The sequence below is a fragment of the Penicillium hordei genome (assembly GCF_028827395.1).
Source record: "Penicillium hordei strain IBT 12815 chromosome Unknown utg000004l_segment0_segment0, whole genome shotgun sequence".
Lineage (NCBI taxonomy): Eukaryota > Fungi > Ascomycota > Eurotiomycetes > Eurotiales > Aspergillaceae > Penicillium > Penicillium hordei.
In genome coordinates, this window is record NW_026623145.1 from 3,476,173 (window position 1) to 3,494,619 (window position 18,447).

At 47.4% G+C, this 18,447-nt stretch overlaps 6 protein-coding genes across 6 annotated transcripts; 1 reads left to right on the top strand and 5 right to left on the bottom strand.

Moving 5' to 3' along the window:
* Window positions 1-1,530: 1,530 nt before the first annotated feature.
* Window positions 1,531-5,433, bottom strand: N7537_008483 (uncharacterized protein; the record flags this gene model as incomplete). Its single annotated transcript, XM_056899538.1, has 1 exon — window positions 1,531-5,433. The coding sequence occupies one exon, from the start codon at window positions 5,431-5,433 to the stop codon at window positions 1,531-1,533; it is 3,903 nt and encodes a 1,300-aa protein (XP_056751614.1).
* Window positions 5,434-9,172: 3,739 nt separating this feature from the next.
* On the bottom strand, window positions 9,173-9,687 carry N7537_008484 (uncharacterized protein; the record flags this gene model as incomplete). The annotated part of the gene is made up of 2 exons (XM_056899539.1): window positions 9,173-9,541; window positions 9,595-9,687. 2 exons carry the CDS (start codon window positions 9,685-9,687, stop codon window positions 9,173-9,175), a joined length of 462 nt encoding a protein of 153 aa, XP_056751615.1.
* Window positions 9,688-10,106: 419 nt separating this feature from the next.
* his3 (imidazoleglycerol-phosphate dehydratase HIS3) lies at window positions 10,107-10,925 on the top strand (the record flags this gene model as incomplete). Its single annotated transcript, XM_056899540.1, has 2 exons — window positions 10,107-10,429; window positions 10,510-10,925. The coding sequence occupies exons 1-2, from the start codon at window positions 10,111-10,113 to the stop codon at window positions 10,923-10,925; spliced, it is 735 nt and encodes a 244-aa protein (XP_056751616.1). The 5' UTR covers window positions 10,107-10,110.
* Window positions 10,926-11,272: 347 nt separating this feature from the next.
* On the bottom strand, window positions 11,273-12,019 carry N7537_008486 (uncharacterized protein; the record flags this gene model as incomplete). Its single annotated transcript, XM_056899541.1, has 2 exons — window positions 11,273-11,580; window positions 11,689-12,019. 2 exons carry the CDS (start codon window positions 12,017-12,019, stop codon window positions 11,273-11,275), a joined length of 639 nt encoding a protein of 212 aa, XP_056751617.1.
* Window positions 12,020-13,058: 1,039 nt separating this feature from the next.
* Window positions 13,059-14,306, bottom strand: N7537_008487 (glycosyltransferase family 32 protein; the record flags this gene model as incomplete). The annotated part of the gene is made up of 4 exons (XM_056899542.1): window positions 13,059-13,346; window positions 13,401-13,760; window positions 13,812-13,967; window positions 14,028-14,306. The coding sequence occupies 4 exons, from the start codon at window positions 14,304-14,306 to the stop codon at window positions 13,059-13,061; spliced, it is 1,083 nt and encodes a 360-aa protein (XP_056751618.1).
* Window positions 14,307-17,428: 3,122 nt separating this feature from the next.
* On the bottom strand, window positions 17,429-18,172 carry derA (putative ER-associated proteolytic system protein Der1; the record flags this gene model as incomplete). Its single annotated transcript, XM_056899543.1, has 1 exon — window positions 17,429-18,172. One exon carries the CDS (start codon window positions 18,170-18,172, stop codon window positions 17,429-17,431), a length of 744 nt encoding a protein of 247 aa, XP_056751619.1.
* Between the last annotated feature and the right edge of the window lie 275 nt (window positions 18,173-18,447).

Here is an 18,447-nt window from a genome sequence, read left to right on the forward strand (position 1 = left end):
GCATGACCATGGCTTATTTCAAGACACAACTTGACCCTAGCCGATAGATGGAGAAAGCATCAGTTGTCAACGGGCAAGCAAACATAGCTGGTAATTATACTAATCGGTTATCTGTGGTCGAAGAAATAAAATGAAACAGACCAATATGCTTAGGGTATGTGAAGGCTATTACCCCTTCTAAGGAAGATCTTATCTTAATAAATATAACTAGCTATATTTACTTGCTAAGCCTAGCTAGAAGAAACCAGCATATGATGGTCTGAGATAGGTGAAATATAGAGACTAGAAGCCAAGATGGACACATTGTAGATATTGACCGATTCCATTTGATTTAAACATTGCCCTCTTTACATAAAAAGTCTTCCATGGCTTTGATAGTCCTTACTGGGATTCCAAAAGGGCTTTGAACAAAGATTCCTTTCCAAACGCACCTTAGGGTCGTCGAATTCCACGCACTTACCATCGGCCATTACTGCCACACGATCACAATCCACTGTCGTATTCGATGTGCAACCACGATGAGTGTTCGGTCCGCAAACTCGGAGGTGATGGTGGTTTGTATCAGCTTTTCCATTCCAAGGTCCACACTGCACAGAAAGGAGACAAGATAAGCATATGAACAACACAGCCAACAGCCAATAGTCAATAGTCAATAGTCAATAGTCAATAGTCAATAGTCAAAAGATATCATCATATACTTGCTACTAATCTCATCCAGAACCACAACCTTGCCGGGTCTGAGTAATGCTCTGGCAATACAGAATAGTTGCCGTTGGCCGTGACTGAGCGACTCCTTTTTTAATTCGACGTCCAAGCCTCCATTCTGCTCAATCAATGATCAATGACCACAACTACTCAGTCTTACTGGAGACTAGGAAACCAAACATAAAGGAATAATGGTGCTTTAATGCCTATCCAAACAGTATTCAATCCCCAGAACGAGAAACGAGGAACGAGGAATAAGGAACAAGCGTAAAGCAAAACACCACCACAAAAAATATCAAACAGCCCAAGCCCCAATAAACATTAGCCATGGAGGCATGCACGAGCGCCATTAACCCGTAAAACGAGGACGCTTTCCAAGAGCAAGAGAGCAAAGAACAGGCCAAGCGATGATGGAAGGATATTGATTGGAGGACATCAATTGTGTTGGGAAGAGATATTGGCATAGAAATTGAAAGTTCAAGATGAGTAAGTATGGAACGCCTGGAGAATGCGGTGTCTCTGGGAAAAAGAAATTGGAACGCCAGGGTATCAGAGCCGACTGGGCAGTTTCGAGAAATGGGAATTGGTTGGAGGTTGGGTGGTTGATGAGTTAATGAGTTAATGAGTAAGATAAAATATGATTCACAGGGAGAAAGAAAAAAAAAAAAAAAAAGGAAAGAAAGAAGGGAATGCAATCACAACCTGGCTCGTCGTATATATGCACTGCGAGAGTCAGGCTTCGTATCGTGTTGGGTTGAGGTGTGGAGGATGCTGTACAAGGTAGAAGAGGGGGTATTTTGATATGTTTATGGAGGGTAAGGAAGGCTACTGGAGCCCTCCCAAGTCAAGCTTGGGTGGCGCCCAGTCTAGCTGGGGCGGCTTGTCATTGTTGACGCACACAGGCGAGGGGCGCGCTGCATCAGCACGGCGACGTTCCCTCAACGCGGTGCCGCTGAGGAAGCCTCTTAGGGTAGATGAGGCAACGCCGTAGGCGCTTCGCGTACTGCCTGCGCCTATTGAGGCGTTGCTGGACGAACTGCGTGCACTGCGGACGCTCTCTGCTTTCCCGACTGCTGGGGGAACAGCTGGAACCGGGAGAGCTAGGTGAGAGGCTTGGCTTGAAGAACCATGGCTGGATGGAACGAATTGTGCAGGAGCGGCGGTATGAGGGCGGCGGGTATTTGATGGAATGCGTTTTGGCTGAACAGCGGTGGTCTCGATGTTCGACAAGGACTGGGAGGGGGTGTCAGATGCCTCTGAAAGTCGGATGACAGCAGGAGACTCATCCGGTGGCGAGGACCGGATCTCATCTGCCGACACGGACACATCGAATTTGAGATTGTCAAGCATTGTGCCCAAGCTCGCTGCTGTTCCGGGTCGTCCATCGCTGGTAGCATCGTCATCAATTTCCTCGATCCCATGGGCAATGTTGTAGTTGCGGAGGAGGTACCGATTAAGCCGGGAGACTTCCGTGTCCCATCTCTCGTTTAGAGACCGCAAGACCAGTTCAACGTTGTGATTGGCGAATGGAGAGTTTTCCAAGGCCGAAGCGACACTAGGCGGAGGTGCTTTACTCAGTTTGTGCCCTTGCCCACCTTGACCAACGCTCATCGCTGCATACAGAGAGCGACGGACCGAATTCGCCGTGGAAGTTTGGTGGCTGTTGCTAGACTCCCATCGAACATTATCAACCTCTCGGCGCACTTTGTCTAGTGACAGGACTCGATCCCGGTCCATGCAGGAGAGAGTGAGAAGAGAGCGGTTGCATCGAAGGCCGTTGACCAACACTGTAAAGGACTGCAGATTGATATCATTGTTCTCACAGTGTACTTCACGCAGCGAATCATTCTCTTCTAAGACCGAGGCAAGCGTATTGGCACCTTGAAGACCAAGTTTCTGGTGCTCAATTCTCAGGACCTTTAGAGAGGTGTTTCTCTTTAGACCAGTCAATGCAAGATTAAGACCAATACCGAAGCGTGCAACATCAAGGTGCGCATTATCACCACTAATGTCCAAAGCTTCAAGAGTCTCATTGTCCTCGAGCATCAGCTGTAACGAGCGACAAGTCTCAGGACTAGCGTCGTAGGGGAGAGAAGCCTTCGAGATATCTAGGAACTTGAGGGTGCTGTTCTTCCGAAGAGAATCCACCAGTTCACGGAAATGGTCTTCTTTCTTGAAATCAATCATGCGCATGGACAGATGCGAGGGGGTCTGATTCTTCGCAATAGCGCTGAAAACGTGAGAGCAGCCGTTGTCAATACGGTTCTCATTCACATGGAGATGGAGACTGCGTGGAGAATCAGGTCCAACAGACATTGAATGCATAAACATAGCCACGTCTTCTCCAGTCAGACCGCACTGATCAAGACGAAGCACACGGAGGTTTCGAGAGCGATCGCTAGCCAGGTAAGTAGCAATGGCATCCACGGTCTCGCGGTTCACAACCGTCCGACTGAGAGCCAGCTCTTCGAGTCGCCAGTTGAACAGCATTTCAGCCGTGATGAGCGGATCGTTGCCAGACGTCCGCGAAATGCGAGATAAATTGATTTTGCGGATTTGTCCGAAGTAGCCAATGTATTGCTGGAGTACATCTGGATTCAACCGGCCCTGAACGCCTGATATGTTGATTGCCTCGAGTGTTGATTCCTGTGCTACGATAGTCGACAGAAGAAGGTCTAGGTCATGCACGGATAATCCACAGTCTCCGACCTCTAAAGCTCGCAGGTGACTACGCCTCTGCGAAGCTGCGTCGACAAGATAGTCCAGATCCGACTCACCCAGCTTGATGCCGTTGAGAACAACCCAGTCCACGCTGGTCAATTCTCGGCGGCACACGGGGAATATCGCTTCTGGAATCCCACAGCCTGGATCACGAGTACCTTTGTCGAGAGTTGGTGTTGGTATCCGTGTAAGGCAATAAGAAAAGTCGAGTCGGCGCAGCCATTTGCTCTTCAGAGCTAAAGCTCGCACCTCTTGCGAGAGAACAGTCAGATTCGCCTGGCCTGGAATGTGCACGGAGGCGCCTCCTCGGTCAAGATGGACGTCGGAATCCACCCCATGAATATCACGAAGGCCCTGCAATGCATCAAGGTTGACTCCGCGGAATGAGATTGACCGGAAGAATTCATTGTAGCGAAGTGTGCGCATGACCGCAATGAGTTCTAAAGCACTGTACCGCGGGGTTTTCGGGGACGCAGGCTTTAAGAGACGGAAGCATGGAGCATCCTCGCATTCCTGGTCGATTGTGTATCGGATATTTGATGTGTCGATGTCATAACTGGCGGAGTAGGCGACTAGCGTGCGGTCGAAGCATCCATAATCTTCATCTAAAGCAACAGGTGGGAAGTTGTCATCATTTTGCAATTCTCTAGGAACAACGAATTCGTACGGCTGTCTTATCCACAACGGACGGAGATATTCAGTTTGTTGTCGGATCCAACAAGCGATTTCAACAGAATGAACAGAGGCCAGGAACACATTGAATGATTTCTTGAGAGGAACCCTAAAGGTCAGATGCAGACTGTCATCACCGTACTCCATCGACAAACCAGTGAGATTCATCAGACCAAACGAAGTACCGGCCTCCCAGTCTGACAGGGATACGACCGATGATCGATTGGTTGTCTTCTGCATAGGCAGCATATGAAGCTTGTGTGCGCCGATGGCAAGATAGCAGCCCGTGGGCGACAGCTTGGTCAGGTCATCGGAGGAAGAGCGCGTGATTGACTTGCTGGACGCGATTTGTATGACCCGGAACATGCGGAACACCTCCGGGTCGTAATCTCGCTCATGTTCTAGCATACGAGTTACATACTCAATCGATCCCATGTTAAATGGCATTGGACAATTTGCTCTAGCCATATGGGCAGCCTGACGAATGCCTACCATCCAAAGGTTCAATTCTTGCAGATCAGATGTCTGCATTTGAACCAATGTGGCTTTGTGTGTGCGCTCATCGAGATAGGCCACTTCGACAGATGGGGACAATCGTGCATCCTCCAGCATGTAGACCGCGATTATGCTGTTTAATGGGATTCCGGCAGATGCATCTCCAGAGGCCATTAATTGCATGTCCTGCAGAGAACTGACCGAAGCTATTGATTGGCGATGGGAAGCTGGAGCGCGGGTATAAGAAGCGGGAATAGAACCAAAGACATCGGCGGCTTTGCTTTGATTCTTAAATCGGATGAGGTGGGTATCTGTAAGGACCAAATATTGGCTCTTTTTCCTCCACATGCCGCCAGTCGTCTGAACTTCCCCGTGGTGGAGGATTGCAGATGACCAGATCCCATTTCGGGGACTGGCCATGGTTTGCTCGTCCATCGCCGAGCCGACGGAGGCACTCAGAGGTTCATCATCCTCCCATGAGTGCAATGACCTCAGAGATCCAAAAACCGAGGTTCGCTTTTTCTGTAGCGACTTCCTCCGTGGGCGAGGTGTTATTTCATTAACAGGTGTGGTCGCTATGGGTGTGGATGCTGACCAGCCGCCGGTGTCGGAGCCTGCTGTCCCAGGGCGGCGGTTATTCGATCCATCAGAGGCAATGTTGGGACTATGAGACCGGCCGAAGAAACCAGAATTCCGTCGGGTTTTCTTGTCTCTGGTCAAGGTATCGTCCGAGGGTGTTCGGTCATGGAGTGGAGGCCGGAAGGAGGTCGATATTGTGAGGGACGGACTGAATACGCTGAGGCTCTTTCTTCGTTGTCGTTTTCCGATGATTTCAGCCATGTCTGGTTCGGTGAGGGGGAAACTAGTGGTACAGAAGCAGGGGGAGTTGCGTAAGGTGTTGGAAGAGTAGCGGCGCGAGTGTACTGAGAAAGGAAGCTTATCTCATCGACGACCTCAACGTCGTTCGTACTAGTCGATCAATTAGCAGTTTGAAGAGCCATGACGGGCAATATTGAATGTATGATAAGGAGGAAGAATGGAGCGGAGAAAGAATGAGGGGAAGGTAGCACATACTGCAGACTGTCACAGCGCCATGAGAAGCAATTAGCGTGCAATTGCTAAAGCCCGGGAAATTCTTCCCTATATCTTGGATATCTTTTCCCCAGACACGGTCAGGGACCTGTCAACAATGCGATGGAGGTGATGGTTGCGGAAGGGAGGGAATCCACAATATTAGTGATATCAGGCAAATCAGGCAAATCAGGCAAATCAATGCTCTAATGTGATTTGATAGGCTCTTCCGGTAAGAGATCAGTTGCTAGAGGGGAAGATAAGAGGAATTCTGATTGAATGCGTAAAACGAAAACAGCAAAATGTATCCACAGGGATAACCCTCGAAAAGAAAAGAGAGGGAAAAGGAGAGGAAGAGGAAGAATAGAGGAATGGACGGATGCAGTCAGGTCCAACTCTAACGATCAACTGGAGATGTTTCAGCTGTGTTTTTTGCCCCCCCAATGTTTTTTTTTTTGGACTATATGTATTTTTTTAATTTCTTTTTTTTTTTAAAAAAAAAAAAGAGATTTCAACGTTATGTTCTATTCTCTTCAAATGTATTCAATATTCTTTTAACAGTTAAACTAGCTTACATTTCAACTTGAATCGCATTACTAGAATATGAGGACCTATGTAAACGACGCCAAACATGGCCAGAAACAACCGCCTTTCCCGTAACTTTGGAAGGCGCTTGACCGCCCCCCCTTTCCGATACCCCTCTATTTTGCACCCTAATACTCTTAGTCAGCGACTCACTCCCTACGATTCCATCTATAACCAAAACGACGCCGAAAATGGCTCCCCTTTGCAGCCCTATCCAGGCCTCTCTTTTCATCTCGCCTAGCCGGGCGCCTATAAGATGCCTTTCCCCCCCTCTGTCTCAGCGTTCTAAGTCTCTCTTTATCACCAACGCTCACTCAAATTGACTTTGATAACCTTGTTGTCTGTGACTACGGATCCTTACCTTAGCTATTTATCCTAGCTTTTCTCGGTACCTCTGCTCGTTCGGTCGGCTTAGTAAGTTAAGCACTAATACTGGACCGACCCTATCCTTATTCTTTACGAGGAAACTCGAGCTAGACTAGAATATTTCCGTCGTTCTAGATAGCTACCTCTAAACTTCAAACCACGGACCTCACTAGGTACTGCCGTTGTCGAACGCTACTAGCGAAAGTGAGGGTAGGATATTGTGTATCAATTGTGGAATAAAAGAAAGAATGGAATTGCTGAAAATCATATGTGGAAAACTGGCCTTCGTACGTGGTATGTTCATCACTAGAAGACAAATGATAGTGATATTTCGAAGACACCAATAAGTGCGGTAACGGTTGTGATAGATTTGCAAAGGCCGTTCAAAAACGCCAATATAAGTTGGGCCTAGAATAAATTTCAAGGCCATTTTTCTCTACGGGCTGTAGCTTTTAAACGTTGATGATTTTGTGCACAGAATCTATACAGCCAGTACTTTTTTGCCCTTGCTCAAGGGCTGCCCTGAATATGCAAAAATAGGCCCGAAATTAACAGGAATTAAACATTACAGGGGACCTTAGCAAATAGTTGTTAAAAACTACTTTGTAAACCCTGTTCGAAAAGGGAATTTGTGAGCTTAATTCGAGCTAATATTTGCACGTCCCTCAGAGTCTACTAGCCTCTGCCCTTCAATGCGAAGAAGTAGGGTGTTTCGCGGGAGTAAGTCCCTTTACTTTTTTCTTGCTATTGATTGATTGCTGTCCTTTCGGTGATCAATTCCCTCACGCGTGACGATATTCAACGCATAAAGGCCCATAGAATTCGAAATGACACTAGGTGTGTATACTTTTATCTGTAAAATGAACTATTTGCATTTCTCGCCTTGGCTTTACCCGATCGTCACATTATCGCGACGTTTATTCTTCTGCTACAACTATTATGGTAAAGGTGAAGTACTGTTCAAAAGTGAGTCCTCAGAAAAGAGTGGCTGGTGAAAAACTCTTGTTCAACGTCCTCGAAGGCAGAGTAGCTCTTAAAGGGGAGCTGTAAGAGCTCTCACCGAGACGTGGCCGACCCGCTAGTCATGGATGACTCCCAGTACAACTCGAATACATATTATCATCACGATACGCGATGGAGATGGGTTTTACAACGCGCTTTAGAAAGATTACGGTATCCTCAAAGACTGGATTGTGTGGGAGAAGACATAGGGAGATCCGGAAGACGCTCCTTGTCCCTATCCAGTACCAGGCCACTGCAATCAATGCAACAGCCCTATAGCGAAATGTACCACAGCTGGCCAAGAAAGGCTGCCGATGATGCTATCAAGGTTCCTAACCTCAAGTCTGTAATCGACACTGCAGTCTCCATCACCACACTTCAAACTGTCATGCTCGGAAGTTTCACAGATGCATATGGGGGCCATGGATGCCACCGACACAGACATCGCCACCGCGTACAGCATGCCCGTTTTCATAATTGCAGATACGACCGAGCAAATGAAACAGAAACACACTATAGTATAGAGGTAAGGTATAAGCAATTTATTATTCAATTAAACGTAAGCAAACATAAGATAACTATGTTATAGTACTTGGTGATATATAGATATTGGGTGTAGTTTAGTATAGTAGGTTTTCGGCCAAGAAAGCTATATACGTGGTATGATTGGACTAAATGATAATTATATAATAAATTAAAGCCATTTTACGAGCCTCTCCACTGACAACCCTTAATATCAAACATTGCTATCTTCTAGAAGATTTACGGCCTCTTTGCGACGTTATTACGTCCGTTAATAGCTCTGATGTATCTGCAGAATCTGATAGAGTAATTCACAGGTCCGTCTTTTTACACTCTAATAGTGAGAAAAAGTGAGTAAAAACCTGAGACATGCGTTCACGACTTATCGCATATCTTTAGTCCAAGAGTAGCACGTAAGAGGCGCTCCGCTAGATTTGATAGTGCAGCCATAGCTGGGACTACAAGGATTAGTGTAGTAGAAACTAAATTGGACCCCTCTTTAGTAACCGTTTTCGGCATCTCGGTGGTGATCACGGTGATCCTTGATCTTTCTTTGTACTCCAGAACAACTTTAGAAGCTACATAATCCAGATGATGTACTAAATTGCTCATCTTTCTTATAAGATCTACACTAGAATTGACAACATAGTATCATCATAGGTTCAATCTTTGGATCCACCCCCAAAGGATGATCGGCATTTACGATACTCCAGATGCTGCTTCCGTAGGGGTAATTTCTTGGGCCCACGCGAAAGCGAGATCATAATAGATCAGCATGGCAATCAGGGGGGAATGACGCCAGATTCCGCGTCATCGTGGCGAAGTTCATTCGGGATCAGTAGTCGACTGACGCAGCTACAGAGTATTCACCTCGGTTTTGCGAGGTCTTGCGGGGGTTGGGAAATGACTGGGAAATGAGATTCGGGTCATCTGGAGGTATTCCGTCAGAGCGGATGTCCAGTGGTGGAAAGGTCCAAGCTCTAAGCTCACGTCGTTGCAAAATCCAGTCGGCGATATCTCTCCAAGCTCGTCATTATCGACGATTCCCCTCCGCCCTTTCAGCCTCAACTCGCTCCGCGCGTTTAATCCGTCTCACCAACTCGATATATTCCGTCACGCGTTTCTCTTGCCAGATACAACCACCCAGAGTCATAGCCGCAACTTGGATGAAGACCTTGAACTGCGGCGTCAGACCGCGGTAGACACGGGATCCGGGGGATATCCAGCTTGAGAAACCCTCCAGGGGCCGGTGGAATAGTCGTGAGCGGAGATAGTCGCGGGAGAAGATGGACGGGCGTGGACGGGGTTGTGTCGCGGGATACGCGGGCGGACTTGGCGCGGAGAAGACGAAGGGGTGGGGCAGGGCAAGAATCATATGGGCCAAGATGGACACGGAGCCAAACTTGAGAAGATTAATGATTGCATTAGGGTTTGGACTGGAGGTCCAGTGCTTACCCGGAACACGCCGGTCATGAAGCCTTGGGCGGCTATCGAGGTGATTTCCTCCGGGGGTGCAACATCGCCCCTGTGGTTGTGTGGCGCTGGCATTCTGGTATGTATATATTCAGTCGTAATTACTGGTGAACCAGAGGGACCAGTCTAGCTTGGGTAAGGAATTGAGATAGATGGATGGCGGTTCTTATCGAGGCCGAGTTCGGCGAAACGATAAACAAAGTAAAGACACAATAAGATGTCTGTTTCAGACGCCAATGGGCAATATAAAAGACAATATCAAATATCAAGGATGTTAAGAATAAAATTCTGGACCAGCCAGTGTCTTAAAACCTACTAACCCTAAGTCTGAAGTATACCTTTCCAAGGCTATCATCTCGATACAAAATTACGGATCAACGATTATCCAGCGGACGAGTCAGACAAAACAGAACTCCGATTATCAACCATCTACTTTGTACAAAACACCGACTCAATCAAATTTTGTCAATTCGACCTACACCAAAACTGTAATTCACAATGTCTCTCACCGCACGCACAGCGACCATCTCCCGAGCGACCAACGAGACCAAAATCCAAATCTCCCTCTCCCTTGACGGCGGCGTCCTCCCACCCTACGAACCCTCAACCCACTTCCCCGCCCCAACAGACCCAAAAGAAGCCGAAGCCTCCAAGAAAGGCATTGTGCCACCCAAGGAAGCCAGCCATGCGACCCAATTCACCCCGACGCAGCAAATCACCATCAGCACCGGTATCGGATTCCTAGACCACATGCTGCATGCGCTCGCCAAGCACGGCGGGATGAGTCTTGCGGTTCGCGCGAAGGGTGATTTGTACAGTGAGTTCCCCTGCTCACCATACACATGGAATAAACCATCAAACCTACAATATGCGAATACCAATACTAACTACCTCCAGTCGACGACCACCACACAACAGAAGACACCTTCCTCGCACTCGGCGAAGCCTTCACACTAGCCCTGGGCGCACGACAATCGCTGGAGCGCTTCGGTCGCGGCGATGCGCCTCTCGACGAGGCCCTCTCATGGGCCGTGATTGACCTGTCCAGCCGGCCTTGGGCTGTTATCAACCTTGGCTTCAAACGCGAGAAGATCGGCGACTTGAGCACTGAGATGATCACGCATGGATTGCAGAGCTTTGCGCAGGCTGCGGGCGTTACGTTGCATGTTGGTTGCACTTATGGTGATAATGACCACCACCGTGCGGAGAGTGCGTTTAAGGCGCTTGCTGTTGCTATTCGCAATGCTTGTAAGCGGAGGGTTGCGGGTGATGTTGGTGCTGGGGATGTTGTCAGTACGAAGGGTGTTTTGTAAGGTGTTTGGATATAAACGATAAAAGTGTTATGAATTGAGATGAAATGGATATACGGAGTACGACGTGGTGGTTTACTTATTGCATAGTATTATTACCCATTATAGAGCGGTGCAGTCGTATGGCTGGCAATGAAATGAAAAATCAAATGTAATGAGGTTGGAGCTTTGGATAAAACTTCATTTTTATTGTATACTATATTCCTGTACCATAATCCATCAATCATCAATATCAAATATTCCACCCCGCAAACACAGTACTCAACACCAACAGCGAAGAACCAGCTCCGAGATCACAAGAGCAAATCAAACTGAAAAACAATAATCATAGAACCCAAATAATCCACAATCTAAACACCAATAGCCTTAACAGCCCTCTCCCAATACACCTTCCTCTCATCCGTAACAGAAGTCCCCACACAATCCGAGATAAACCTCTGCCAGCCAGTCTCCGATCCATCAGCAAGCGCACTCCGCACCTCCTTCGAACACTGCGTAGTAAGGAACCAAGCCCCAGAACCAAAGTCCGTCGCACCGTCGCTGCGCAGGAGATCGAGTAGATCTGCGGGACTGTTGCTGACGGCAGGGAGTTTATCTTCTAGGTCGGGTAGGGAGGAGGCGTATTTTTTATTGAAGGATGGGGATTGCATGTTTCGTGCTGGAAGGATAATACGGTTAGTATATGGGTGTTTATAGTATAGAAGATGGAAGATGGAATATGGATGTTGTGAAGAGTTAGGGTTGGGGTTGGTTAAGGTAAACTTACTGCCCTGCCCAGCAACGCCAGGAAAATGATTCTTATTATATTTGAAATCATCACTTTCAAACGCCATCAGACTGATGATAGCAGCTTGCTCTGCTTTCGAAGTGACTTTGTATTTATCGAAAGATTGGGAGGTGAATTTTGCTGCTTGTTTTGCTGTTGCGCATTCGCCTTCTGCTGGGGCGTCTTTGCAGGATTCGGATGTAGGGGCAATGGTGATGAGTTGGGATTCTGTTAGGGCTGTGTCGCGGACGAAGAGGGATGGGAGGGGTGTTGCGGTTGTTTGGATTGTGAGGGTTAGGGTTAGGCAGAGAAGGAGGGTTTGGAGGTTCATTTTGTTGATTTTGGACTGAGGTAGAGGAAACAGGATGGATGATAAGTTAATGGGTAACTATATCAAGTAAGAATCAAAAGTTGAAAGTCAAATATGAAAGGATGGTTGTTATAGATGGATAGTATAGAAGTAAAGAGCAGCGCGGGGGATCATCTTTATAAGTCCTCGAACATGTCTGTCAGAGGCAGAAGGGACATGAAAGGAGGGCTTGCATTGTCCAAGGCAGCTGGGATATGCAAATGGGAGGCGGAGGTAAGATATCCCCGTTAGTATGTGCATTGTAGGCTAGACGCGGAGAATGTTAGTGGGTTGAAGTATGTTAGATGACGGTGGCCAATATCAAGGAAGAACACCAACTGAACTATTTACTTCAAACAAAAGAACATGTTACGTAGTATACTATTTTTAAAAAAGACCAAAGCCGTAGACTTGATAGGACGAGTCGGAAAGCTTGTCGATGTGTTGGTGCAAGGCACGGTGTTATCATTGGAGGGGAAAATTAGGGTTTCAGGATTGGTGTTTTGAGATTGGTATCAGATTTCCAGGGGGTTTTAAGACATAGTGACACGGACTATGAATCTGATTCTGTATGTTGTATACTGAATTTTATTGTCATAGTCGAAAGACCGTTATTGATTCGTAATTCTCCCCGGAGATATCTGATCCGAATGCATAGAGACATGTTCATATAATTTCACTGTCTCCCGAGAAGCGAAATCTAACTTGTTTACAAATCAATAGACAAAATAATAATAATAAAAAAATGGGGGACAGTGAAACAGAATCAAGACAGAAACACTGGGGGTGTCTGTGCACATGTCCAAAAGCAAACCCAATTGCTCCAGGTGAACATTCAATCCCGGATCCCGTCACAGGATTGAGACACCATGCATAATGCGCTCCTAAACACAGAAAGAAAGAGCAAAAGTTGTACAATAAATGCAGATGCAGAGATCATGTCCGAGGCGGTATCGTTACAGACAAATACACAAGCTGTCAAATGGCGAAGTTGCGAGTCGAGAAGTCAATCTCTAGATCTCTAGTCGTCGCGACGTCCAAGCTCGTACGAGGTCTCTGTGACCCCGCCTGCCTCTTCGTCTTCTTTGAAGCTGACGCGTCGCAGGATTGTCGGGACTGAGAGTCGCGAGCGTCGCGTTGGTGATGTGGAAAGTCGCGACGGGTTGATGAGGCTGGGCACTTTAGTGTAGCGGTAGCGGTACTTGGCTCCCAGGAGCATGACACGTCCATAGCTCCACCAGAGGCAGAATCCAACGACTCCGGCGAGGAGGAAGCCGCAGACTGTGAGGAAGACCCAATGTTGACCCATCTGCGAGACATTAGCATTGTTCAGGATTTTGAGACCAGACGCTAGTTCACTTACCCAGAAGATCAAGTGCGCATCCTTGCCGTGCCAGCTGTTACCCCGGTGGTGGGTGAAGAAGCTCCAGGAGAACTTGTTGTACTCGTCCTGCATGAGAATGCGCACGCGCCCAGCCTCACTCGGCCCATCGCGCATGTACTCTTTCCAGATGACAGAGAGGAACAGCGGTCCGGTCGAGTACATAACGGTGATGTATGGGAGGAGCCAGTGGCGGTCGTACTGTTGCAGCACTTCGATCGTACGGAGGAAGAATGGATGCTGTGGTACTGAGCCCATAGCGTCATTGGAGATACCGGTGGGTGCGGTACGGCGTACCCAGGCGGGATAAGCTAGGAGGGGATCCAAGCGACGGTTGCAGCCCTAATTGATGTTAGAAACAACACACAATGGTCTCTCGGAGGGTATACTCACGTCGTCGAGGTCAATGTACGTTCCACCGAAGTGCGCGAGAACGAAGTATCGAATAGAATCCGCGCGTTGAATAGGATAGCTGTAACCATCAAAGGTGTCCAGGAACCAAGGGTATTCGGCGGCGATGAAGTCTCGCGATTTCTCATTTGTCCATAGCTAGAGGCACATGTTAGAAACCATGAATTGAACAGATCCGGTGGGGGGCCATGGACATACAATATATTCATAATCCGGGTGTAGGTCAATGCAACTCTGTTGAGCCTCTACCCAGACCTCTGGAATGGTCTCATTCTTGTATGTTTGGTGGATGATCTTCGGAATGATCTGGGGTCGTTGCTCGATCAGGCTCGAATTTGGCGAGGGCAGCTCCGCGCGGTGGATAGCGTCGGCGGCGGCATCTTCGACCAGTAGTGCCAGAAGCGTGGAGACACTGCGGACAAGCAATGAGAGAATGATGAGATTGACGAGGAGGAAGATCAAGAGGCCGCGCCGCATGATGAAGGCGGAGGCGAAAGACACGAAGGTTTAGTTAGGTAGGAGAAGCGTGATAACCAATTGAACCCCAACAATTCGTATTTATGTCGTAAAGTCGTGTTAGGAGTGTTCAGACCCTCAGGCCGTTTGATATGTAGTCAAAGCTGTACGAAAATGCGGTCATAAGAATCTGGTAATGATAAAAGGAATGAGAAAAGAGTATTTAAAGAAAAAGGGGAGACTATTTCACGATAATAAGGAGTGACGGGAGTGGGGAGACTAAAGCTAAAGAAGGAAAGGAGAGACCTCGGGGAGCGTTTAAAAAATGGGAATCCTGAGGCAAAAAAAAAAAATTTAAAAAAGGGAAAGTGACGAAGAAGTAAAGAGAATACGACAATCTTGCAAAAAGGTTGAGAACATTTTACGGAGGCTGAGTACAGAGGGGTGGCTGTGGTTCCAAGATTAGGCGGCCCATCCATGTTCTGATTGGTGGGTGTACAGTGGGGCGACAAAGGGGAATTTTTTAACCTTTGTTCTTTTTTCAACAGAAAAGCCAATCTTGTATGGATGTAGTGATGAGTGCTGGCTTAAATGCAGCAATACTAAGATCACATCTTGAATTGTTATCCATACGATATGACAGAAACTACGTATATAATATATAGCCATATTAGAACTATCTATCATTGTACAACTCTTACCATCGCCTAAAATAATCTAAGTTTGGCGCAAGGACTCGTCATCGTATTGTAAATATACTGCCGTGGGGAAAAATCCCCACGCCAACGTGAGAACGGTGTATTGAACTAGTCCTATTCAGGCGTATACTCCACCGTACCTTTCTCAACGGGAGGCTAGTGGTAGGTTTGCATCTACTAGTCCCAAGGTTTATTACTTAGGTAGGTCTTACTCGTTGGATAACGGAGCACGAAAGGTTTAGCTATAATGATACTATTTTGTACTTGATTGTACATCTTCAGTGTTCCGTGCTTTGTGTACAACAATACACATTGTAGGTTGCACATGTATTTTTGCTACCGCCACGATTGTGGCGTGAACTGCACACGTAGGCCATTGATAAGAGTAATTTCGCTATGACACTATAAGTGACAAGGTATAATTTATATGAATCCAATCCCACGCGTAAAAAGAAAGAACCAAGCCTTGGATGGCTTGGCCACAGACTCGGCCAAGGTTATTGCCAGCACGAGAGGTAGGAATTGGCACCGATTTGCCAAGTGAACCGCCACTGTATGCCACAGCACGGGCGCGTGCACGGTGCGATCAGAGGTCTCCATTACCCTCATTATTGGCCTCGATCGTATTCGTACTTAATACTTGAAGATTGTATTTTTCTTATGGATCCATGTGTATGGCATGGATATGGAGAAGTGCAACCTTGGGATATTTCCAGCCAATGAAACCCTTCAGATATATTTTAATGCACAAGTGGAATCAACTAGTTATGATATGTACATAACCCATTCCCATGGGAACTGTCACCCCCACTAGACCCTCCATTGACCTCTGCGGTACTCCGTACAAAAAAGGTCCCATCCACTCAGAGAACCCACCAATAACCCACGGTTCACCACGTATCTCAATTCGGTTTTAACTCTGTTGCCTATCACTCGTCATATACCACCTTCTCCGGGTTTCCATTATAAGATGTGACATGGGTGATTCTTTAATTTCAATCGGCTAGCTCGCTTCTAATACCCGCTGTGATTGTAAAGTACAAGCATTGCGTCGATCGCCTGCCGTGCCATGTTTATTAGCGGGATGTGGGTGCTAGCGACGAATTCCTCATTAGTACAAATCCGATATTAACTGGCATTGCGCGCCTAACACATGTCCATACTCTATGATTATCTACTTAACCACTCCGTATAGATGCATTGGTTATCAAGGTGAGACATTCGTAGCAATTATGAACCATACAGATATTTACGGGGAATTCGCAAGCATTACTTAGCTAGGCAGGTAGTGCCCGGGCCCCTAATTAAAAGCGCTGCATATCACCATATTGGTTTGTACTGAAATATGGAGCCAAGGCTTGAAATGCATGGGGCGCTGGGTGCCGTAAAACGTACGAGTACGACGTACGATTTCCCATTATCTTGTTGTCTCATTCCAGACTTGATCTGACGTTCTCTAGATCGTCTCACAACAGCCATTTCTAATAATAATTGAGTACTCAACATAATGTGAGATGACTAGGCTGACTGCATATTTACATTGTATTCTGCTGCCTATCTGTTGAGACTACCTATGCGTATGCAAGATCGAGGGTACAGCCCTGTACTTAACATGGCATGTCCAAACATAGTATCATCATGCGCCATGGCTGTTTCCTGTAAGGTATTTTGATAGTGGCTGGTAATGCATGCAACCACACGGTGTTGATTTACTTTATTTTACTTTAACGCATGTGAACGTAAACAAACAGGGGTTGATGCGTTTGAGTTTATTACTTCGAGTGACAGAGCGAAGTCAAATGCTGTTGTACTTGGGGTTGAAGGTCATAGCGAGCGTTTGATACATGTCGTCATCTTAAGGTCTGCGTCTGCATGCAGCTCTAAGTGGTATAGAAATAAAAAGAAAAAATAATTCGGGTATCTATGGCTATTCCAATGTAAACACATATGCACGCTCTTGTAAACACAAACGGAAACAAAGTCCCAGTCCTTGCTTCTTTTAGATGGATCACATGGAGACTGTGCCAAGGGGCAACCTCCCAACATCATCAGATAAAAGGGAGCTGCTCCAGACCCCTTGCTAGTCTCCGTCATACCACTTTTGACACAGCTCTAATGTGGCCTGTTTCGCTTTTCACCCAGTATCTCATGCAAAGCTCGCCGAATAATGTCGAATGCTCTCATCCGACGTGATTTAGATGAAAAGCGCCAAGATACTCGCTGGTGTCCAGTTTTGCACCTTCCTTTGCAAGGCAGTGGCTCAAAGCTAGCCTTGAGCAGAGACAAGGCTTTAATCGGACCCATTGCACTATTGACTCTAACTATACCAGCGAGATCTATCATTCGAATGCGGTCTGGTTTCAATTTCCGTTCGATGCCACAAGGAACCTCGAGATTAGATTCCATTCCGGAAAACTGACACTCGAGCAATAAAAAAGATATGGCTCATCGAACCTCAGGCGCCGCCGCCGCAGCAAACTCGCGGTTCACGGCCGCGCCCGTCGTACGCTCGCTTGGCCTAGGTGCAGGCTCAAACAGACGGACCCACCAACGAGGCGGGTCAAATGGACGGTGGCCATCATGCAGGGGCGGGTAAACATCGTTGAAGAAGTACCAGATATGACCGACAACAACGCCGAGCATTTCATCCTTCGGCACGATCTTATGCACAATCACACTGAATCCCATCAGCACCCAGGGTAGATACGGAGCGGTGAAGACCAGCAGCCCCAACAAGCTGAGCCGGGTGTCTGGGTTGCGCCGGGCCCAGATGTAGACCAGGCTGGATGAAAGCGCGCTTCCCAGGAAGGGTATTGAGAGGAAAGGTGAGATGATGAGGAGAGATGTCATGGCGTAGAAGATCAACCATGCAAAGTGGGCCGGGGAGCGGCCGGATGTTTCTTCCAAAAGCCGTGAGTAGCGCTGCAGGAAGAAAACATGGAATAATAAGTCGAGATTGAGGGGTCCGAAATAGAGGAATGTCGTGAGGAGTCGCCAGTACTGCGATTTAACGTAGACAGAGCGGAAGCTGTAGAACAGCTGGAATGGGGTCACGATATGACATTGCACCAAGACTGACGTTGCGACAGTTGCTACAGTCCACCACCGGGTGACCGGTGGCATCTCATAGAACCATTGTTCGAGGGGAAACTGGCCTGGTTGCCCATTGTTCTCCCAAAGAGCGGCCATGATGTGGGGGTGTTGTAAATTTCAATGGAGACGGGGTTCAGAGAGAAGCGGGAGTCAGGGCGGATGATCAGCACGAGCACTGAGAGCTCTCCAGAGTGCCTCCGGGGTATATTCAACGTATGACGGAGATAAGACCAGGTAGGCCAGTTTATCGTCACGTGCCCAGACACGAGACGCGTGTTTACGTGAGAATCACGGGGGCTGGGACGCTAAAGCCCGAATAGTTCATATTGACAGCTCGCCCAGCCTTCCCTTCGCAACAAAGGACTGTCTAA